This window comes from Lepidochelys olivacea, assembly GCF_965140295.1.
Source record: "Lepidochelys olivacea isolate rLepOli2 genome assembly, chromosome: 7".
NCBI classification, from domain to species: domain Eukaryota; kingdom Metazoa; phylum Chordata; order Testudines; family Cheloniidae; genus Lepidochelys; species Lepidochelys olivacea.
Genome location: NC_140417.1, coordinates 89,396,753 through 89,422,132, shown reverse-complemented (window position 1 = coordinate 89,422,132; position 25,380 = coordinate 89,396,753). Strand labels below are relative to the sequence as shown.

The window sequence follows — 25,380 nt, the reverse complement described above, 5'->3', positions numbered from 1 at the left end:
TCAAGCCTGACATACAGTACATGCTGAATACATGTTACTTGCCCCAACTATCTCATTAGGCAGATTTTCCCACATATTCAATCATCCTGGATGATGAAACAAGCATCTTTTGATATTTTTATAAGGTCTATGAAATGTATTAGCAAATTGTGTTAAATTCTTACATGAACCAAAATTAAGAGACATTCTTTTGAAATTATTAAATGAAAGGAAGGCTTCAGATCTATAGATTGACTCCTTACTTTGAAGGATAAATGATATACTCGTTATAAGAAATGGTGTACATATTGTCTTGCTTCTCTTTCAAGTGATCTTGGAAAGCAGCAACATCAGGCTAAGTAGTTAGAAATATCATGCCCTAAATTTAGTTCCCAGGGTAGCAACATCATCCTCTTATAATACACTTCAACACTAAAATACTGTATCTGTTCTGCTGAAACATTTCAAGTATGATACAACAGAATTAAGACAGTAAATGATAATCATGGTTAATAAGGAGTGTGAAGTATCACAGGAATATATTTTAACAAAAAGAATGCTTTAACTTTTATCGCATTTTCTTGTTTGCAAATAATAGGCTATACAGGACATTCAAGGACAGCAAGTATTTATATATGTTGATGGAAGCCTGTCTAGGTGGAGAGCTTTGGACAATTCTCAGGGACAGGTAAGAAATTTTAGAAACCTATCTGGAAAGGAAAATTATATGTCAGTATGAACTGTAATATTGTATATCTTTATTCCTAGCAGACAATCTCTAACATACATTAAAGGCAAGATCGCTAAATCTCACCAAGCTGTGCTTGGCACAGGACACAAAACGTGGAGAAAGTCTTGTTTCCCTCTCCACCCCATCCTTGATATGACCAGTGACTAAAGTGGCCTGTCATAACTTGGAGTAACCTAAGGGTTGCTCTAAATTACACTAACTAGGACAGTGATCACTCCACCAGCTGAGGATTGTCCTCTACCACCTTACCATGCCCCCTTCCAGACCCTTCCACTTAGCCTGAGTCTCTTAGGAACCATAAAAAGGAAACAGAGCCAGGGGAGAGGATCTGATTTATAGTGTCCTAAATTGCAAAGAGTGTATGCAGAACTTTCACCCAAAATATTTTGGGAAGGGGAGTGAGTAAGGGAGACAGAGGGAAGAAGCAAGCAAGAGGAGGCAGTAGCCTCCCTTATAAACTTTAGACTAGCCCAACAGTGAGCGCACTTACCTAGGGGAGACCTGGGTTCAATTTCCCTTCCCTGATGTGAAGCTGGAATTTGAAATTGGATCTCTCACCTTACAGATGACTTCCCTAATCAAAGTTATTGGATACTTTTAACATTAGTGTGTCTGGCCCAAATTCACAAAGCTACTTAGGCACCTAAACCTGAGACTTAGTCGGGTTGAGGTACCTAAGTCCCAGTTTTGGCTCCACCGTGATTCACAAAACTCCTGCTGAACCCCATAGTCACCTAAACTCACTCAGCACCTAAGTTTTCAGAGTAAAAGTTCCCTATGTGCCGCCTGTATTTCAGCCTCTGATGACGTGTGTTGCTGCCTCCCTTTAGGGATATGTGTACACTGCAATTAAAAACTTGTGGCTGGCCTGTGCCAGCTGACTCGGGCTCATGGGGTTCGGGCTAAAGGGCTATTTAACTGAAGTGTAGGTGTTTGGGATTGGGCTGGAGCCTGAGCTCTGGGACCCTGTCAGAGGGTCCCAGAGCCCAGACTCCAGCTCAAGCGAACATCTACACCACAATTTTACAGCTCCGTGGTCAAAGCCCTGCGAGCCCAAGTCAGCTTACAAGGGCCAGCTGCAGGAGTTTAACTGACGTGTAGATATAGCCTTTGTGGCTCCCTCCGTCTGTGTCTCAGTTCCTCATCTGGGGATAATATGGGGATATTAAATAGAATGGGGATAATAGCCCCTTACTCCACAGGGGTTTTAAAAAGATAAATTCCTAAATATTTTTGAAGCACCTCAGACACATAGTATGAGTGCCATAGAAAAGCCCATGGGGGAATTAATAATTCTGTCATCAGATCAGAATTTGAATACTGTGTAGCCAATAAGGCATGGGCCAATGAACAATGAGGAGAACACAAGGTGCTCAGGCAACTTTAATTCTGGCATTTCCCAACTTTTGGTTGCTTGACTTTGTAACCTTAATAACATTCTTTTATCTTAGCTTTTTGGGTGTAATATATATGTTACGTTCATATGAGGGGAGATAACCATGTGATAAACTGTACACAAACACTCTATAAATATATGTACACAATTAGAAATGTAATAGATATGATTACATTTGTAAATTGAATGTTGTTCTCAGAGTAAACAGGCAATTCAAACATTAAAGGAAAATGGAGCTGAAAACAAATATAAAACTGATATTTTAATTATCTCTAAGACGTTACTTTTATTTTTTTATATATTCTTCTTCTTTTAAAAATCTGCTTGCCTTCAATATATTTAAAAAGCATTACAACTCCAAAGCTAACAGGTGTCTGGATTTATTCTTTTTTAATTTTTTTCAAAAGTCTGATACATTCTTTCATTCTTTTGCTCTTTGAATTGTGGTTTCTACTGCCATCTAGCTTAGAATCTGCACATTTATTTTAGTTTCAGTTAGTAGAACTCAAACAATTCTGCTGTCAAAAACTAATTATGATTTCAAGTAACTATAAATTAATTCCGAAAGATTGGGAAGTGATTCACTTCTTTAAATAGTTTCCAAACTGGTAATAAAATAAGACTGCTAATGCATTTTATGCTAAATTTGAAATTAACACTTCAAATTCCAAGTAATAGCTTTTTATTTTTGTCTCAGTCATGAACAGTATCTAACATTACTCTTTGATCCATTTTAATAGTTCTAGTTCAAAACTTATATATTATGTACATATGAAAGATGTATGATACAAATTTTTCTTTGAATTACATATTCTTCTTTTTTGTTATGACTTCATATTTATTTCATAATTGTGTCTAATGTAACTTAATATTTTGTTAAGTTTGGAACTTTGGTTTAAAACAATGCTTCATGTGAATTCAACTAGTGAGTAAAATGCTAACCTCATGAGTGGAAACCAAACAGAAATGAGTTTGCTAATGGCTATTTTCCAATTAACAGAGGGCTTCCAAACTGTGTATATATTGTATTGATTACATCAAGGAAAGTGAGTAGATCGGACTGGCTATTGAAGAGTCCATTAGTAGGAGGAAGTAAGTGGGTCTCCCTTAGGGTTGCTAACTCTGACTTAAGCTATTCTGGGAGATTTTTTTCCCCAAGGTGACATAATGTCATTTTCTTAAAATATCCTATTAAAATCTCCTGGGTTGCTTTCACCGGGAGATCAATGCCAATTCCGGGAGACTCCAGGCCAATCCTGGAGGGTTGGCAACCCTAGTCTCCCTAATTATAAATGTAGAAGACTAGTTTGGCAGCTAAATAGTAAATAGCTAACCTATAACTGGATAGTAGCTATTCCTCTGATCAATTTGAGATACCAGTATCTTCTCTTTCCCACCTGAATAAAACATAAGCGCAACTTGAACTAAGAAGCTTTCCTTATTAATCTCAAAGCTATAAACTTGCCTTTCAACAAATTAGATAGACAAACAGAGAAACATGATTGTATCATATCTATACAGCTATTTCACAGTATGTTTCCTTCTGGCAGCTAAGGAGTGGCTAGACTAAGATCATAAAATATGTGAAACGTACTGTCTTGATGCCACAAGTCCTTGACGTAGTTACAGACAAAACTTTTTGAAAAATATGGTTTCATAGCGAAATTGTTTTGAACTATAATTATGTTTTAGGGCTTGATCCTTCAAGGTGAAGTAAGTGGGACTATGCATCTGTTTAAGAACTTTGTTGGAATGGGCCAGAACACTTAGCATCTTGCAAGGTCGAGGCCTTAAAATCTAGAGTAGTAAATCTACGTGGTCTTGCTTCCCTACATGCATAGCAGAGATTAATTCTTGTTAAACTTTATTTCATTGCTGTAATCATAGTGACATGCAGTAATGGTACAACCAAATATGCAACATTAAATGCAAATATTTTGAATGGCCACCAGATCTTTTCCCATTGTCTTTTATATAGAGGTTCATTTGAAGATTCTACGACCAGATTTTATACAGCATGTGTGGTGGAAGCTTTTGCCTATCTGCATTCCAAAGGAATAATTTATAGGGACCTCAAGCCAGAAAACCTTATTCTAGATCACCGAGGTTATGCCAAACTGGTGAGTGCTTACAATGTCTTTTTTTCTGTGCAGCAAAAAAATACTACAGTGCCATGTTTACTACACTAGAGTTAAGTCTCCATTGCCTTTTCCATCAGAAACTCCTACTCTAAGGAGTTTATAACTCACCCACAAAATAGTACTTCTGGCTGAAACTTAGCATTCAGAGTTGCAGTCCCAGAGTAAATTATTTAGAGAAGAGAACTAGGAAAAATCCTTCTAACCATTTTGATGCATACAGGGGCAAAAATAGAAGTTTACAATAGATGTTTCAATATTTTATTTGGCTGACACTCATGAATCGCTTTACAGCCTACTGGTGCCAAATCCTGATGTGAACCAGTTGCTTTGCTTGTTTAAAAAAAATAATTATTTGTTTTATGGACATATTAATCACATTTTGTTATTTCAAGAAATGATTACTCTCATTAATTGTTTTAAATCCTCAGGCTTGTCCTGCTAAAGTGTAGCTAATACAGAATGTTGCTGTATTAAGAGGCTTTTTCTATTTAGTTATTTTTTAAGCCTAAACTTCTAGATGAAGGCCTCAATCCTACAAGCACTTATGCATGTGCTTAGCTTGAGGCACAGGAGTATTCACTTGATTTCAAGTAATACCCTTCGACTGTTGCTTTGAATTTCGTATAGCCACTCACATGCCTAATGTTAAGCATGTTTAAAAGTGATTGCAGGATCAGGCCCTAAGTAATCTGAGAGACAGGTAAAACAACATCACTGCTGCCAGAGTTTTTACATATCTGTGTTACCTGATCTTGTTACTCCCTTTTTGAAATCTTTACATTGGACATTAGAGAAATTCTAGGTAGTCAAAATGTAGCAATGTATATTAGGTTTCATTTAGATTTGCTTAACAATGTTGGGCAACTAACAGGCAGGGGAAAGGTAACCCAGATTTGTGCTCACTTTTTAGTTAGTGGGCATAAATAATAGCCATTTAGACATTTTAATTACCTGATTTCACCTGCAAACCAGGAAATTAAATAGTCAAATATCATTATTTGCCCCTGCAAAAGCGGAAGCTGGGGCTGTAAAGGTCTGACTGGCTCTCTGAAAAGTATCTGCCATTAGACATGTGCACATGACTACTAAATATTAAGGACTGAATTATGTCCCTTCATGGACAACTTGCTAGAAGAATGAGGGTCCAGAAAACCTTTCCTTCCTCATTTATGCTTCTCCACCCCACCACACACACACACACACACCTTCATCCCTACCCAGGCAAAGTGTAAGAATAAAATGCTGCAGAGAGTATTTATATGTACGTTACTTTAAAAGTCTTTTCTTTTAGTCAGAAATTATTGATTTGAAGCAAGAACACAATATGCAAACACCTGCATAGTAGCATGACTAAAATATTCACCCTGAATCTATTAAAATAAGGGTAGGTTCAGGTTGTAGGCCAACCAAGCAAACATCATCCAGGAACACAAAGTGTTTGCAAAACTAGACATAGGCAATTCACTTAACCTTGGGCTTTCCATCCCCACACTCTTGTCCAGAAACATTTTGTGAACCCTAAATTTTAAAGTGACTTTGAGGGAAGGCAACTGGGGAGGAGGAGATTTTTCACTTGTTTATCCAAGATATTTGTTGAATTACTGCTAGAGCTCTCCTGTTGGCTCAGCGAGTCATAGGACCTCATGAGTTCAAACAGAGAAGTTTCAGTAGTTGGCAGCTAAAGTTCCACATCTTTTGACAACCATTTTAAAATGCAGTATAAATGGAGTTTTTAGTTTATTGAAAAGTGATCTCTAGCTTGCAGTCATGCCCTCCGTTTGTGGTTTCAAGCTTTATATCATATTGTCAGCCACTTTTTCAAATTGTGAAGCAAACACTTTCCACTAGAAATCTCCAGAAAATATGTCTATATTTCTATATATGGTCAATAAGAAGGTGGCATTCTTTTATTTCTTTATCATCCATGCCTTTGTCACTACATTACTGGATTATCCAGAGCTCTCAACATGGAGCTATAGCTTCAAAATATTCAGACATTGCAGTCAGGGCAGAAAGCAGCAACCTACTTTGTAAGAGTACATTGTACTTACACTTCACCATCCACATGGGCTACAGAATGATTTTTCTGGTGAAATTTAACATGTTAGTTTTCAGCTAGAACCATAAATAATTTTGTCCTGACAACCTGAGAGAGCATCTGACTCCCAATCTGATACTGTGGCAGTAGCAATCACTGGAGTTGCTTGAACACCCTTGTGTAAATAGGAAGGGACAGATGGCAGACCCTCAGATGGGGTCCTTAAATTAGAAATTAATGTCCTTCATCCAACTGTGTCTGGACTTGGTGATCTTCTTAATACACTGCAAGTCTCACCTATTTTCCTGGGCTTTTTCCAGGGAAGGGGATTTATTAAGTGGAGCTTGTTCTGAGTGTACCAGAAAATTTAAGAGCTATGGTGTTATGGGATTGTTTTTACTGTCTTTTGGTGTGTTTTCGGTTAAATGTTGTGGCCCTGATTCTGAGTTTCACCATGGCCTCCGTAAACCAGCTCTGGCATTAAGCTGGAAAATTCCCTTCTGAGGATTCCAGCATAAATCAGGGATATTCCCAAGTGGTGCAGAGCCATTCTCCCAATGCTGTATCTCCATGCCACAGATAGCATGCCAGAGGTGTAGCTAAGAGTTAAATGGGTTGTGTCAGGGGGTGGAATAGATGTGTACAGAAAGATGCTCACAAAAGACAGATTTACAGAGAAAACCTCATAGCTATAAATGGAGCTCTCCATAGGCAGTTGTTGCTCAGCACCCATCATTCAACCCAGTAATACAAAAGGATGGATTCTAGTCTGCTTATATTTGTTAATTTATTTAGATTTATCTCCAGCTGTACCTATCAAAATTCTCCAGGTGCTGAGAAGCAGTTAAAAGCACAAAGGCCCAATTCTGAGTTTAGCTTGGCAGAATTTGGGATGCAACAGGTGGCTGTATGCCATTTTGGTCCCTGGTCTAAATTATAACAGTTGCTGGGGCTGCTCTCTAGCATTTATGCTCTGCTGCAGTGACACTCTGTGGGTTGTTATTAAAAACCCAGAATAACTGAAGTACAGTGCCATCTCCTTAGCTGGGTGACAAATTGTTTTACTGTACCACTCTTTCTATTAAGTGAAAGTGAAACTTGAGGGTCTCCCTGGATACTGTCATTTTCAAAGCATAGAACTTTGTTCCACTGGCAGCCCCTGATCAAATCCCAATTGATGTGGTTCCATGTGCTAATCAAGGGGAAAAAATGTGGCCAACTGAGATTATTTTTTGTCATTGTTTGCTCTGTCTAAATTGTAGTTCTTGGGAACTGTTCAGATGGCATGAGTTACCATAGGAAGAGGAGAGCAAGCACAGCCTGCAGGTCAGGGCCTGTTCATGCTGCTCTGAACTGGTGCCTATCCTTTGATCTGGCCCTAATAAACTGACATGAATAGTTCATTACTCAGACAGGAGTTTGGTATTAAAAGAGGAAAAAAATGTGAGCCATGTGCAAATGTCCAACATCACTTGAACAGGGCAGACATTGATGCATGAATTTATTAGAACAGATCTAGTAACCACTAACTACCAAGAGATGTTTGGTTCGTTGTCACTCTCTCTTCTTACCTCAAAAAAAGCACTTGAGTTTACACTATGAATGCTAACTCAGGAAAAATGTCACACGGTGGTTGTATTTTATTTTTTAACAACCTAGCAAGCTCTGGTTTATGATAATATTCCCATGAGGAAACCTTTATTTCTGCTTTGCTTCACTCTAAGAAGAACAGAACACATCACTGAAACGTCCTTTATTTTTCTGCATTGATGGAATTCCTTTCCTTTCACAGGTTGATTTTGGCTTTGCAAAGAAAATAGGATTTGGAAAAAAAACATGGACTTTTTGTGGAACTCCAGAGTATGTAGCCCCAGAGATCATCCTGAACAAAGGTCATGACATTTCAGCAGACTACTGGTCACTGGGAATCTTAATGTATGAACTCTTGACTGGCAGGTATGGGCATTGGAACTGGAACTGCTGATAAAAATAGATCAGCAAATTACAGAATATTTCTGCCTTTGTCACTTTGATTAGAACAGTGGAAGACTCAGAGCTGGCATCTGTGATGATGACCTACAACAATCTGAAAACTTTACTGTTAAACCTAATCATTATTAAGAGCTCTCAAATTACAAGGAATTTTGTCACTAGGCAGTTTACAACTTTATTATGAAACACATGTAAAATGATACCAAAATCATGGCTATACTCTACCCTCATTTTCCCCGAGAATTCCTAATGAAAAAGGTGGAGCTGAATTTGCTGATGGGTGGGGGACTGAGGAGAGAGGTTTGCAATTCAGCCAGTGAGACATTAGGGCAGTGGAAGCTAGCAGCATCTGAAAGAGTAGGCAAACATAATGTGGTACAGCATCTTCAGTTTTTTCCTATTATAGCCAAAAATTTACAACAAAATGACACATGAATGCTATCACCTCATGACCCTTAGACGCTGCTCTTGCCTGTACTCATTAAGCATTTCTCAAGGCATCAGTGCTTGAAGGGCTTCCCTGGCACTGCTGCCTCAGCTCTCAGCTCTCCAGCACACAAGGCAGCAATGTCAAAGGAACTGAGTGTGTTCGCACTGAGGCATCAAATCATCAAGAGCAATCTATGGTTCAGTGATGCTCCTTAGTTGTTCAGGATGAGGTTCGAGATATATGCCAGTGGCAGACAAGAGAGAATACACCAGGCTCTCCAATAGGCATCCGGCCAGCTCTGCAGGAGGGGAACAGGAACATGACCCTGTCTCATCCCATCCCTTAAAGTTAACTTCCTCCTGTGGGCCAGGACACAGGCATGCCCATCAATTTGTGTTTCTTAGCTATTCTAAGTCAACAGCTAATGTTACTTCCATTCCTCGCTGAGAACAGCTCATTGGTGGCATGAAGGACAGCAACGTCCAGAAAAGTTATAATACACAAGCTATAATATTTCTTATTGTGTGGGGTCATAAACTCCTCCTCCTTTGCCTACCACTGTCAATAGGAGTTACATATATTGAATAAGGGGAGAGTTGAGCCATTAACATTGAAATAATGCAGCTTTTTCAAATGAGAGTCTCAAACAGGTAAGTAGCCCAGTTATAGTTATCTAGTGTATTCTACAGAATCATTTGAACAATTTTTAAAATGTTTACTTTAGTATCTGTTTTATACATAAAAGGTTACTACTATTTCCATGATTCAGAAATTTATTAGAATGTTTCCATTTACATAGAGTTCCCTAAAGGAACTTATTAAAAACACCAGCAATGAATCACATTTGGGATAGAAGATGCAGAACAGACTCAACAAGCTAGGTACAAAGTCAGTATTACTATCACAGATTCTGCATAGTAAAGTCCCTGAACTATGACAAAAGGTCAAATTTAAGTTTTCATTAAAAGCTATAAATAATTAAAAAGGCATACCCAGACTCCACTTTAAACAGTTCAATTTCTAATCCCTATGGGCACTCAGAAGTGAAAATACACCCCATCAGCACTTGTTGCTAAAAAAAACCCCTGCGTCTTTTCAGAGATCTGTGAATGGATGTCGGAAATAAATTATACAATCAGAACAAACTCTACAGAGCAAACATCCTATTGAATAATTTATTTTTTAATGTTACCATAAAACATAGTCCAGTTACCTATAATTCAGTTCTTTTTTAATAATTTCCATTGATAGTATCAATATTTATTTTAAGAATGTTTTCTATTTTTATCCATTTAAATTTTCACAGTTGCGGGAAGTAATGGGGGTCAGATAATAGGAGAATCAGCAGTAATTATTAAATGACAATTGATTTTGAGATTCAAAAAGTTAAAGCTTTATAACAGTTAAAATACAAATGGTCAACATCAAATGTCAAAATAGACAACAGTAAATTTCTTAACTCAAACTAAGTTCTCAAGCAGCATTTTTCTTGCTTTGCCTATCTACAGATTTAGATTATCAATGGAAATATTTTTCATTGTCTTATGTGTGCATAGTGAAATTGAAGTTTACCTGTATTTATCAATAAAATTTGAATCCTTCCAAGCCTATTTATAATTTAATCAAATTCTCTGTTAAATGTTGTATATGCTGTTAATAATTATACATAGATTTTGTCAAAAACCCACAAATATCATGTGGATTTTATTATCATGGTATAAAAATGGCATCATCTGTATGTTTAAATTCATTTAATGCACATACTGCAGGCACATAGCATTTGTCATAACGATCCATTAACTCTGATTTCCTGGTAGTGGCTTATATCATTTGGCTTCAGCAGGAGGTAAAAACAAAGTTGTACATGGCTAAGATTTTGTCATGGATATTTTTAGTAAAAGTCAGGGACAGGTCATGGGCTTCCGTAAATTTTTCTTGATTGCCCTTGACCTGTTCCTGACTTTTACTAAAAATATCCATGACAAAATGGGGAGCTGCTGGGTAGCTGTGGGGCTGGCTGGGAGCTCTTCTCGGGCCCCCACCCATGGGGGCTCAGAGCACCACTTGCAGTGGCTGGGACCTGCAAGGGGGCCAAGCCAGGAGCTGCAGAATCCCCCCGCAGCGGCTCGGAGCGCCCCCGCCACCCAAGACAGCTGGGAGCTGCAGGGTACCCTTTACCGCCCGTGGCAGCCGGGAGCTGCGGGGGGTCCTCCTGCTGCCCACGACAGCTGGAAATTATGGGGTCCCCGTCGCCTGTGGTGGCTGGGAGCTGTGGGGTTCTCCCATTGCCCGCGGCAGTTCGGGGAGCCTCCGCTGCCTCTGGCTGAAGTCAGAGAGGGCACCAGGATCTTGCAGTTCCCAGCTGCCGCAGGCTGAAGTTATGGAGATCTTTGGAAGTCACAGATTCTGTGACTTCCGTGACAAAATGTTAGCCTTATACATGGCCAATGGGGTTGGAAAATACTCCTGATATGCAGGAAGCATGAAGATCACTTTCCCATGGCACCAGTTTTGAACCAATATAGTATCTTAGAAAGACATACCACCCTCAGCCTGTGTGTTAAATCCCCACTAGCCTATATAGTGTTCTTACACACACATTAAGGGTACCCTTTAACACAGATAACTATGCTAAAGGATAACAATGTTCCCGTTATTTGTCCACCAGTGTAGATCCCTTTAAAATTTGAATCAATTTTGAAACTGAATTTCACATATACTTTATGTAAACATATATTTCTGTGTCAGTTCTAAATTTTGTTACCTGTCATTTTTCAATGCTCTAGATGTAGCATTACAGACAAGAAGCAGCTAGTGACTGTTTCATCTTCACTAGACCATCCGTTATTGGGAATATATCTATCAGGTCTACCCTCAATACTCTTGTAAAACTTTAAATTCAAAGAAATATAACAAATTTGAATCTTACTTTTGGCCATTGAACTTCTGTACAGAACATATGCATTTTTAAATTGATATTTTCTTACATTACACATATCTTATAAAAAATACTTACATCTTAAATATACAATAACTTAAAAATCTATGCAGAACAACATAGTATTTCACAGTATTACATGTTTACAAACAATTTTTAAATATTTTAAGTATTTTAAATATCCCTAGATGACTGTGCATCAGAGGAATACATGCATTTAGTCTTATAAACTACTCTTGCTGAAGGTACAGAAACTTCTGTACAATGTCTCATTATTCAAGGTCTTGCTACTGAAAATACTAGTCCCATATATTTCTTTGAAGGCTGTTTAATGTAACTTCAAAATTAATTGGAAGGAGCAGCATCTTCTCATCCTCAGGAGCTGTAGTACTATCTGCTGCCCATGTGCACCTCCTATGCAATGATTTTATCCAGTGGATCCACACAGTGACAAACACACTGGCCGTACACCCAGCCTCCCCAGCTACAGAGAAAGACACCAAGGATCATAGGGCCCTGGACTGTCCCCAGCATAGCTTTGTTACATTTATCAAAAATACACAACAGCTTCATTATACCCTTTTCTTCATAACGTTCCCAAAGAGGATGGATATTGTTTGTTATATTGCTACTTGTCCAAATTTATCGTGCATAGAGGACCTCATGGTCTAAAGATGTGCAAATAAGTTAGAAAAGACTCTTTGAGAATTTAGATTGTACAACACTTCAGTTTGCTAGCTCTACAAAATGCTTTTTTTCTGTAGGATAGTGAAAATTTAACTGTCAAGATGGGTCTGAATCTGCCACTGGTGTTGGATGAATTTCCCCCATGAGACAGGGCTAGATTGTGACTTTAGGCATAGCCCTACGTGGTACGTAAACTACACTAACCTTGGAAAATATTGTCACTCAGAGAAACATAGCATGGAGTCACAGCTCTTTCCTTGCCTCTTTCTTGTTCTTGGGGGTAATAAGCCAGCAGTAAATTACTCCTCACTCTGTTCTGGCTCAGCTATTCTGGCCATTGAGCAAGGCGTCTAACTTTTTCTCACCCCTTCTCCACTTGCTTCTGGTAGGGAGAAAGCGAGTTAATCCCACTTACTCCTATGCATCTGACCCCAAGACCTGGGTAACCTGCCTTAAGGTGTAAGAGGGGATTTCTTACTCTCTTTTATGGGTTTGTAGTCCAAGTCACAATCTAGCCCAAAGTGAACAACCTATACCATCCATATTTAAGGGCATTTTGTTCACCTATCACTGTACTCTGACATGTCTTTGTGCTTTTAAATGAGAGTATTTATTCCATCCTCTATCCAGTGTCATTTGAAAAGTGATTATATAATAAGTGTAGTACAAAAGTAAGTCAGGAAACAGGGGACCTGAGATCAGGACTGAGTCCAGCCACTTGCTTCTTAGGCTGGCAGAACATGGGATCACGGCTGAAATAGGATGTTTAGCCCATATGGAAGAAGGACTGCCTTTAATTGCTCTTTAATTCCCTCTCCTGCCAACCCTTGGAGCAACATTGATGAAGTCCAGACAAAACCACACCCAGAACTCTTTGGCCGTAGAAGGGATTACCATGGCATGGACTTTGGAGATGAAAGGGAACATCCTGGAGAACTTCCTAAAGGATATAAAATAAAATGTTAATGGTCCAGCCTTTCAATATTCCTGAGAGCACAGGATAAGAAATATTATTACTTTTGTAATTTATCTCCTCTGATTTGTTGTATAATAGGATGGTATGAGATTTAAAGACAGACCTTTAACTTTCACTTTCCACCCTCCTCCCACTTCCTAAAGTCCACCTTTCTCAGGCCCAGATCCCATGAAGACCTATAACATCATATTAAGGGGGATTGACATGATTGAATTTCCAAAGAAGATTGCCAAAAATGCTGCTAATTTAATTAAAAAACTATGCAGGTAAATACTTTAAATACAATAACCTTTATCTTATGAGTAAAGAAATATGTCTTTCTGAAAAAACATTATTAAACAACTTTGTCACTCTCTTTATAGGGACAATCCATCAGAAAGGTTAGGGAACTTGAAAAATGGAGTAAAAGATATCCAAAAGCACAAGTAAGTGTGTTTCACAACTATCAATTAATTGCTTTCATATGGAAAAATTGTTCATTTCAGACACAAAACACTTCTGAAAACATTTCTCTTCTAACTGGTTCTTTGGATGTTAGGTTATTTTACATTATGTCAGCAGTCTTTTCATATTTTGGAGTCTATTCTAGCCTTCCTTACATGGCAAATAGGGTAGTATGTTAAGTGAATGAGCTTTTTTCCTTAAATTTGCATCCAAATGGCATTTTGCAATATGGAAAATTAAGTCACCATCAGTTTATTTTTAACCCCCTTGTATATGCCACCAGTTTCCAAAGTCATCTTTTGCTTTTAAACTGTGCCTATGCCCCCGTGGTTAAGCCTATAGTTCCTGTTGATCCTATTCCATTGGCACTGATAGTATAGAGCCTCTGACTGATATTTCACTTGCTCTTCTTGGTCTCAGTAGTTCAGTCATGGGCGCAGTCTCCACTCTGCTTGACATATCAATAGCAGGTAAAACAGAGCATGGAGTGCCAGCATCTATTGGAAGGAAAAAATTTGCCTTTCCACTCTGCCCTGTGAAAGTGGTATGAGTCTTTCACTGCTTCCTCCTTGCTCCAAGAGGGTAGCCCCGTAGACAGTTCTCCCCCACCTCATCCCCAATCAGTTTAGCTGTGCTGGCCACTATTTTGGGTGGTGGAGCCATGACTCTACCCACTCTCTGCTTAACTGTTTGAGCAACCCCTTACTCCTATGCAACCTGATCTAAGGTCTGTGGAGGCACCACAAAGGCATGGGGACAGTGCTGTGCTACTTTCCCTTATAATCTGTGCAGGCCTGCAGCCTGAGCTACAGTCTGGCTCAGAGGATCTGAATAAAGAACTTTGGGAGTGTGGAACCCACAAAGACCCTGCAGGAGGTAAGAAGAAGCTGTCAGGACACCTGTAGTGAAGACTGGCTAGGTCACACCCTGAGCAGTCAGGAGGATGTCACCTAGTGCACTTTTCAAATCATGTGTAACTTACGCCACCCTTTACATCACCATGAGATTTCTGTGCATATTTTGGTTTGCATAAAGAAAAACTTCAAAAATGTATTTCATAAAATCAACAGAAAAATTATGATGACTATAAATCAGATGATCTGAAGAAACTGCATGTCGGAATTAAAAATCTGTTTTAAGCTATTTGAATCATGTTATGTGTGTTACAGTGATATTTGAGCTGTATATCTAACATCTTGATTTGTCCTAACATTATCCCCTTTCTAGATGGTTTGAGGGCTTTAACTGGGAAGGGTTAAGAAAAGGTACATTGACACCTCCTATAGTACCAAGTGTAAGTACACTTCTTACTTTTGTCCTTGCCAGTCAATCAGGAATGGTTTCCTCTGTGTCATTTGTGTAAAGTTCCAGTATACCTATACCTTAGTAGAGGTAATAGTAGCACGCAGCGAAACTTGTCTGAAGATACTTACCAAAGACCAGTAAAAAAAAGATCACTTATGACAGGTTTTCTTTTATTAATGTCAAATACATTTTGTCTTGTGGCTGAGTCTTCATCGGGAGGCCCTGTGATTAAATGTTCTTTCCAGCAGCTGAAGTGGGGTGAGCCTGTCACTAAATGAGTTCTTCTTTCTCTTTGCCTCTTCTCCTTCTGCACCACAGGGTTTTTGATCTCTCAATATTTCCTATCTTTTTTCTCTCTGTTCTGTCTTTTTTTCTTTCTTTTTGCTCTTCTCTTCTTTTGGGCTTTCCTCTATGCACTATTTCCCCTTCCAACCCTCTTTGTGCCTCTTCTCCTTTTTTCAGCCATCATATACTATGTAAAGAACTTGTAGACAAGTCAGTTACAGTTAACTGGGAAAGGACTCGAGAGAAAACAGGCTACAATACAAGTTAGTTTTGTTTTACAGCAGAGCTCTTAGGCTGATGCCTTTCTGGGAGCTCTTTACCCACAGAGCCTGAAGGGAAACTTAATTTAAAGGGAAAAGTCAATTTAATCCTTTTCCCATTCTCCATCTTCAGAAACATCAGCATCAGAGTGAAATTTAACAATCTTATTTAATTGCACTTTGCTACTCACTTCACCCACAGAGATGGGCAGCACAGATACATCAGCAGATGTCATGATCATTGTACAAGGCTGTATGACCCTACTTCAGTGCCAAGTTGTTCCTTCTCTTAACTGTGACAGAGCAGAAGAATCCTGTGCCCTCCCCTCTCTGTATGAGATGGGGAAGATGCAGTCACTCAGTGACTGAAAGGAGTCTGTACCCCCCAAAAAAGGTTCAGAGTAAGGGGCACTGCCAGTAATGTTTAAAATAATATTTGTGAACATAAGAACGGCAATACTGGGTCAGACCAAAGGTCCATCTCGCCCAGTATCCTGTCTTCCGACATGGCCAATGCCAGGTGTCCAGAGGGAATGAACAGAACAGGTAATCATCAAGTGATCCATGTCCTGTTGCCCATTCCCAGCTTGTGGCAAACAGAGGCTAGGGACACCATCCCTGCCCATCCTGGCTAACAGCCACTGATGGACCTATCCTCCATGAATTTATCTAGTTCTTTTTTTGAACCCTGTTAAAGCCTGTATTCTATTTATTTACTTCTTGAAGACAGTAACAGATATTAAAACTGATTCTTCTTTTTTAAAAATCTGCTGTTCATTCTGTTTGTTAACTTTCTCTCAGTATGGCCAATGAAAACAAACTGGTCAATTTCACTTGTTTGTCAATATCTATTTATTTCATATTTGGGCTTATGTGCACTACTAGCAGAATGCTGCAAAGTTTAGGTGGAAACACCAGGAAGTGTTTGTGTTTAAAAATGTTTCTATTGGATTTTTAATTTAATAGAAACATTTCTACAGTTTTGTAAATATTTGCTTATATAAAATGTATATATATATTTGTGCTAAATCTGACTTGACAATGTGTCTTTAACAGTTACTAGTTGCACTGCAAGGGAGCTCACTGTCGATATGATGCTCGATGACGGGGCTTGTTGTGTTCATCACTTATCGCAGGCAGTCCCCTGTGAAAGATTGTTGCTAACAAAAAATTTTACCGTATTGTAAAACAATGCATTCCACAGTCTTCAATTAAACTGTTCACATATTTTTCAGAAGAGTCAGACATATATTTTTTAAGGATCATAATTCCTTCCAAAATATATTAAGGAGCTAATAAGTATTGATGCAAATGAGGGGCACTTATTAATTTTGGATTGAATCCTTTCATCCAGTTAAGATGTCTGTGTGCCATCCAATAACAGCCTCCTTCAAGAGGACATTATGCCATCCAGAACTTAATTATATCCCTTATGTTGTAGCCCTTAGATTGTGGCAATGCACCCTCCAGATGCTACGTATTCCTGGAGATTTCTTCGCATGAGATAATCTTTAACTAAAATTAATCTTTAATTCCTGGAAACTCCAGGCCAATCCTGGAGGGCTGGCAACCCTAACTTTAAATCAACCTGGAAATTGATGTTGGTGCAAAATGTGGTAGTCTGCTTAGCACACAATCTTTTGGGAGCACAGTGCCTTGGGATCTGTATTGGCTACCTCTTATTTTCCAAGCAGAGTACAAGTATTGGCTTTGCTTTAGAAATAGCTTGGAACCTGCCCTATTGAGAGACAACCCCTCTCCCTATGCCATACCACCTCAACTGCATCAGTTGAGCTAGTTAAAATGGCTCTCCTTTCCTATAAAAGAAGGGGAGCTGTCATTGTGAACTTCTTTGGTGGGCCCTGACCTTTATAATTCACCCACTCTGTGGTTTAAAATTGGCCTGTCTCAGCATACAGAGCATGCTGCAAGGTCCATCTTTTTACACTAGATTTTTTGTATGGGAGGAGAATGATAATAACTGGTATTTGTGGGAGTGGTTGGACACTGTTGATATGCTTTGTTTTTATGGGTGTGGAGTACTCTGGGGGTCTTATTTGATCTTACATCTTTGGTTATTTTCTTCATCTGAGGAAACCACTGGATTTTTTTGCACCACCATAGTTTTTTAATTACATCAAATGCACATAGACATCAGCATAAAGAAAAGGAGTACTTGTGGCACCTTAGAGACTAACCAATTTATTTGAGCATAAGCATAAGCATCCGATGAAGTGAGCTGTAGCTCACGAAAGCTTATGCTCAAATAAATTGGTTAGTCTCTAAGGTGCCACAAGTACTCCTTTTCTTTTTGCGAACACAGACTAACACAGCTGTTACTCTGAAACCAGATATCAGCATAGTCACTTTTTAATTTTTGTTATACATTTCTAAAAAAACCTAAATAAATACCCTAGCAGTGGTAGCTTTTAGATGACAGTATTGCCAAGGTACAGATGTATTTGCTCTCCCTTTTCTTTGAGAGCTTTTACTAGTCATATTTAACTAGTGAGCTTTTCCACAGATAAAATGTGTTAGTTTAGTGAATGATGTTGAAAGAGCATTGTTTTGAGATAGGAAAATGGTCTTCCTAAAGGTCCCTAAACAAAGATTTTGTTAAAATCAAAAGCAACTGATGTAAACACATTAACTGTTCATTTGATAGGTTGCATCTCCGACGGACACAAGCAATTTCGACAGTTTCCCTGAGGACAATGATGAACCGCCACCTGATGACAACTCAGGATGGGATATAGACTTTTAATGTTTTTCTCTTACCTGCTTCTGCCTTGCTGAAGACAGCTTCCTGAGACACAGCTGCCAGCAAAACTGAAGGAATTGGGGAGGATTAGTGCTCGGGGTCACCATGATGCCTTGATTGATGCTGCTACAGTAACTACAGTGGCATTAGGACTTATTGCTTAGATGACAATAGTGCTCTTCACATGTTTTATGTTTGAACTTAAAATAGCAGTTGACATGGTGGTCCTGAAGCAAGCCTTTTCACCAGTAAAGAAATATGTTTTCTATCACTGCAATTATCTTGCTATGCTCTAATTATAATTTGAAAGATAATAGTGTAAGATACACTTAAAGCCAGTATTTTACAGCTAGAATTATCAGTAGGCTCAAATAGTAACTTATTATGTACTATAGTTATCTATGGTACAGAATGTGGGGTACTCCCACACTTCAGAGTGAGTTTGTAGGGTCTTTTACTGCAGGCCACTGTGAATACAAAGGAGGACCACAAAACAATTGGTCAATGAGTTCATGTCAAAGCAGTGCTAAAAGTTGTCCTTTTTTCAAGCAGTGTTCATGACAAGACTGAATGTTACCTTTCCTTTCTCTTTCTGACAGATTTTTTAAACTGATACAACAAAAGCACAACTGCTACAGATTCTGTTGAGAACTGTTAAGGCAGGTATGGGTCGGTTTTCGCATACAACTGAGAACATGATGTAACAAACTTTTTTTTTCCTTTTGGTACAATAAATATTTGCATGAAAAAATCATTATTATTCATTCTACATATTAAAAAACTGTGCTTAAATAACGGTCCTAGAAATAGAATGACAACAACCGACTGGTCTTATTAATTATTAGAAATAAAGACTAATCTTAAAATAACCCTTAGCTTTTAGAGCCCAAGGAAGAAAATCTAAGACCCGTAACATACTGTATAGGTGCTATGTACGTCTTTCATCTGTGAATATAAATGTTCAACAGTCAATAAGCATTTCAGAGATATGTAGCAAGAGACATCATCTTTAGTGATGCTCTAAAAACAGAGAATCCTTTAAGTCTCCACATTTGCATCTTCTCTGCTTTTACTCTGCAGTATTTGGGAGCCATCATAGTATTCTTACTTTTCCTGCTTCTTTAACAATATATCAATACCGAGGGCAGTTTGCAGATGACCTGGCTATATTTTTAGCGCTATATTTTTAGCACTATATTTCAAAATGTAACTAAACCAACGTTTTCAGTTACAACATAGTATTATAACAATGAATCCTAATACTCTGCCTGGAGTAATGGATGGCATTCTGATGACAGACCACATAAGTGGAAAACTAATGTGAGAGCAACACAGGTCTACTGTATTTGTGAGAGATCTGCTGGCATGTATATCTGCAGTACACAGACACTTCAGTGATTATACTGAGGTGCTGCAATGGCTATAGAATTAAGCCACCACAAACTGCTATAAAAAAGACAAGGGAAAAGGATACTATAGGCCTGAATTCTTTTCTCACTTCAACTGCTTTTACATCACTGTAACTCCAGGACATCAGTGGAGTCAATCCTGATCTACAATGATATGAGAAAAAAATCAAACCTTATTTGCCAACTAATCAGAGATGTGTTAGATTGAATGTAAGTTTACCCCCTCACATTTATAAGAGGCATTAGTTTTCAGAATTTGCAATAGATTTTACCAGGGCCCCATTATATTCATTGGAGCAGCATATGATGCCACATCTGATTATACCATGTTATAGAGTCAAAATATGTGACTTAATTTATTGTGCTCCAACACATTATATATGTATTGAAGCCGTTAAAAGATCAACATTTCCCACATTTGGTACCACACAGTTATTATGGATATCTCCTGTTCTAAATTTACGGGAAGACTATGGTAATCCCAAATAACACTGTGCGGTAAAAGTTAGCAGATGTTAGTTTTTTGTGGTGACCACTGTACGTGTCCTAATACATCAGCATATTAATAGCATACGTGATTTTGCAAAGCATGGAAATTTAGGATCTGATCTTATCCCACTGAAATCAATAGAAGTTTCACTACTGACTTCAACAGGAGCAGGCCCCTGTGAAGATTTTGTGGCATTTTTGTCTTTACCTTTAAATACAGGAGAAGCAAATAGTAGGGGATTTATCAATAATAGAATGCCTACCATGAATACATTTTAGCAGGTTTTCATATTCATAAGGACATACACTGGCTTAATAAAGCATTTTAAGGATAACATTGTCAAAGTAGAATAATGAATATACCAACATCATGTCTACAATTTGCCAGCAGACTAGAAAGCCTCACTTACCGCAGTTTCCTTTAACTAACCTATTTAATTTATTTTTACAGTTACATATAGTAGGATGAGGCAATATCAGCAGCACAACATAACTGCAAATTACTTCTGCTATTCATTAATCATGTGTGGCATTGCATTAAAGTTTGTACACTCTGAAGCAATCATAAAAATAATAATAATTACATCTATGAGGAACTACTTGTATACAACAAGTATACCATATACTTAATTTTAAACATTTAACATAGGGATTTAAAATACTGTCCGAAAGCAGACACTAGATACTAGGGCTAAAACAGTCTCATAGTCATCTTAGTAAAAAAAAAAAAAAGTGTATTCACCTTATTTCTGCATTAAAACTGGATCCCTTCACCCCCATTGTCTGACATGGAGTGATGTGGCCATATTGGACAGTGAAACTTGTTTAATTTGTTAATTGACTTTCTTGTTATACATAAGGACATGAAGAACAAGAGTTTATCATCTCTCTCAATTCTAAATAGTCATTATGGTATGAGTACTTGGGATTCAACTATCAGTTACAATGAACTGAAGAACTGCCAAGAGAAAAGAGTGTCACAATATTTTTTGGGTGAACTGAAAACAATACAGGAAGAATGTTTCAAAATGAGCTTGTTATCAATTACTTTTGTTTGTTCCTATCAGTTTTGTCCTTGTGCCACATACAATAATATCCAAATCCTATGGCATGCTGTGTATTAATACAAATTTATTTTGATATAAATCTTCACTCAACTTTCATCTTCTTTACCAAGTATATTTTAAATAACTTAAATTATCATATGTATATGAATAACCCCTTCATTTATAATTAATATATTTGATTTACATATATACATTCACATAAATTGATGGCCTCAGTATTTCCACTTGCCTTTTTTTTTTTGCCTCCTTTATCATGTATGGAAAGATGATGTATTTACATAAGGAGAAATCAGCTACCATATTTAAAACAAGTGTGTTAGCACTGGGTTCATAAGATACAGATGATCTGTAGCTCATTACACTGCTGCATTATTCATAAAAAAAACCCTCTTATTTAACAATAGGACCATAAGCAAATATTTATGTAAATAGATATTCTTCGTGTTGATATTTTGTGGTACTCATATAACTTTTTATTTGGAGTTCCATGGCATTATTACTTCATTTTTCTTATTTGTAATGTAATGTTTTAGATCAAAGTAAACTTGAATTAATGTCATAATTGTCAGTATTATTGAACTTTGTCAACTGTACTCTTATTCATCTGTTCCATAGTTTAGAACATGACCTAGCTATTTGGCATTGTTGCAAGTGCCTTAAATTCATGGCATCCTATAAAAATACAAATTTGGTGTTATGCTGCATGACAAAGACAAACACACCTCAAAATGTTGTCCTTTCTTAGCTTGCTGCGTTTTACAGTTCTTTCTGCTAACAATTTATAAGCCTTTATTATATAATATTGAAGAATTACAGAAATGATGAAGTTGTTCTCTTATTTCTGTTAAATGTACCAGAGCTGTGAATCTGTTAATGAGATACAGCGTCATTTCTGTGAAATGTATAAATGTACGTGCAGGTCAAATTAATATATGACATACTATCAGTCTGTATACAGGTATTCCTGTTTTGCTAAGCTGTGCAGATTTAAAAAACTATAGTGCAGTAAAGTTCTAACATATCGTATTTTATACACTCCATTACAAATGTTCCACACAGACAAATGATTAGCAATTAACTGTAATTTACACCAAACAAAATCACATCTCAACGTGAAACCAATGACTACAAAAGAAATATCTTGTTGCACCACTCAACAAAACAGGATCAGTGCTTTATATGAGCTCTTGTATATGCAAATCATTTCTGAGGCAAGCTCTCAACACACCTAGAAAGCTAAATATTGAAAGTATGTTATTAGTTCTCTTCTTCCATAACTGTCTACTACATAAACAGACATAGTACTGAGACTTTGACAATTTCTCAAATGTTTCAGGCTTTACTAGCAAAGGGAAATTTCATTCAGAGTTGCCTACCATACTTATTCCAATGTATGCTGTTTTTACACTGGTTGTTTCTTTTGTATTCTTATGGCTATAATTCTTTGGTTTTCTTCTTACAATGGATTCTACATGAAAGAGTTTTTTGTTTGTCAAAATACAATGTCTGTCATCAAATGGTCATTGACCAGTTGCACTCTTTTGATGTAGATTTAAGAACTTTTTTTTGTAAACTTAACTGCTTTTGTTTTGCTCTGTATTTTCCCTGCAGCTGTAATTGCTGAGTGCCTGTTGTATACTTTATAGAGTTGAAATAAAAATAATTACTTTTGAACATTGTTTTGATGTGCTCTGCGATGTCAGATTTCTAGTTTTGTACAAGTTGTACTTCAAATCAGAATCTAATCATATTTTATTATATTTTATGATGATACATGCTGACACATGATCTAACAATTGTTAGAAAGTACTTCTAGACTGAGTACTCTTAAAGCATTAATGCAGTCATGTCCTTATCTAAAACAGACACAAGGTGACCATACTGAAGAGGCGAGATTTCCATGGTGACTGAAGTGTGATGTTTCATTTGAATATCACAGATATGTTAGATGGCATACTTGAATGTATTTATGGTACCATCTATTTATGTGTGTGTACAATTATTAGAGGTTGTAAAAGAATTATGTACCTCTACTGTTATATCTGTGTTTCTCTGTTTACATAAATATATATGTAACATGCATACTGAAAACAAATATACTTCCAAAAAAAGTAAACTGAATCCCGAAGAATACTGTTTGACCATAAATAGTACATGTGCTACGAAAATGAAAACAGATGGATGGCGTTAAAACAAAAAGTAGTCTGTCATGGCTGTCCCTTATCCCTGTCATGTCTAGAGATAGTGACTGACCAACCGTGGACAATATGCCAGGAAAATGTGGATTACTTCAAGCCTACCCACAGACAATGCTGTAATGTAGGTCTCAGCTTTGTAATTAGAAAGCCACATGAGTTCTGCAATGCTGAGTCAGGGGTGCTTGAACAGCAACACCCCCTGTCTTGAAGTTGTTTCCATCTTATACAGGATTTACAGTTTTGTTCAATGGCTTTCAGCACCCCCACTATATAAACTGTTCCAATGCCACCGTGCTCAGGATATGAGGAGTTACTGCCTGATCTCATCATCTCAGTAGTAAATGTGGACCTTGCAAAATAGCAAGATTAGGGCCTGAGTTTGTGTGCTAAAAGCTCAATGTGTACAATAACTGCCCTTCCCTATGGAGCAACTCATTTAAGCATCTGTGTAAATCCCACTGAAATGGAAGTCAAGCAGATGCTTAAATGCTTTGCAGCAAATACTGAAGGAAGTGAAATAAAGATCCAAGTAAGAGAAACTATCCTTCAGCCCCCCAGTAAGGAAAGCCCCCCTTGAAACTTGATATATGGGGAGATACTGAGAAAATATCATAACTGTTTTCAGGATCTGGTTATTGCAAATGTTGCAGTTTGTAGACAGATAAAAATGGCCCTATTTGAATGGATCTAAATAGCTCAAGTAATTTACAAAATTAATGAAGTACCCCAACAGTCCTATAGGCTAGAAAAGAGATACTGTACACAGGGATCACTTCATGCACTACTGATATGCAGCCACATCTGACATAGAATGCAACAGCTGCTTTACAGCAACAGTTTAGGAAATGTAAAGATTAATTCAGTTGAAAATTACAAAGATAATTTAGTGTCATCACATAATTACCAGAATCAGATTTTGGCCAGAGGTGATGTTAGCTATTCTATGCTAAAAATAACATGAAGTCATGGGTTCTCTAATGACTATACAAATATAAAGATCATGGTTTCACATCTCATCTGAGAAACAGCGGCACAATACCTAAAACACCATGCTCCAACAATGTTTCATCACTGATTCAAAGAGAAGTGTCTTGCCTACACCACTTCCTGCAACACCTGATGTGTTCTTTGAAGGATGCCCATCCAATTACTGACCTGGCCTGATCCTGCTTTGCTTACAAGATCTGACAATACCCTAGCACAAGGTAACAAGAGTATCAATAACACTGTATGTGGGTGGTCAATACTGTAGTTCTAATTAAAGGGTTGTATCTTCTGAAGTAAACACCCAAGCCTTAAGGGAATTAGCATTTATGATCTGCAAAGCTTTGATGAAGATGGTATAGTTGCAGTATTTTTTAACCTCATTTTACTTTCAAAACAATCTTTTAATACCATTTTCATGCTGATGATAGTTTAATGATATTTTTATCTAACCTTAGTAAAGGAAATGAATAAAATGAATAAAACTGCACTCCCTGTAAATAGAGAAAGTCTGTTCAAAGGAATGAGAATGAATTAAGTAAATTGGCCAGGTGGAAGGAAAATAAATACCTGCTGGAGCCTCCCACCCACAGCCACTAATGCATTTTATGCCACCACCATTGTGATATATCATTCTGTTTTAACAAACATCTGCCTGCATCACATTAAAGATGTCGCTCCTTTTTATAGCTTGGAGTAATTCCCATAATAAAGCCCCATCCAGCTTCAGATGAAATCAAGAGGAATTTTGCAGTTGACTTGAATAGGAGTGGAGTCAGGCCCTAAGAGACTTACATTATAGCAACAATGCCACTCTTGAGCAATGTTATTGCATGGTTTTCCAAGTTCA

At 37.6% G+C, this 25,380-nt stretch overlaps 1 protein-coding gene across 3 annotated transcripts in view; it reads left to right on the top strand.

The window, feature by feature from the left end:
• PRKG1 (protein kinase cGMP-dependent 1) overlaps positions 1-21,442 on the top strand; it is an 892,904-nt gene extending 871,462 nt beyond the window's left edge. For all 3 annotated transcript variants that reach the window (XM_084633959.1, XM_084633958.1, XM_084633960.1), the window contains exons 12-18: positions 578-667; positions 4,105-4,246; positions 8,098-8,261; positions 13,472-13,594; positions 13,691-13,753; positions 15,000-15,066; positions 18,288-21,442. In XM_084633959.1, coding sequence (XP_084490085.1) covers positions 578-667; positions 4,105-4,246; positions 8,098-8,261; positions 13,472-13,594; positions 13,691-13,753; positions 15,000-15,066; positions 18,288-18,386 — 748 coding nt within the window. In that variant the 3' untranslated portion in view covers positions 18,387-21,442. The remainder of the gene's footprint in view (positions 1-577; positions 668-4,104; positions 4,247-8,097; positions 8,262-13,471; positions 13,595-13,690; positions 13,754-14,999; positions 15,067-18,287) is intronic.
• Positions 21,443-25,380: the final 3,938 nt, after the last annotated feature.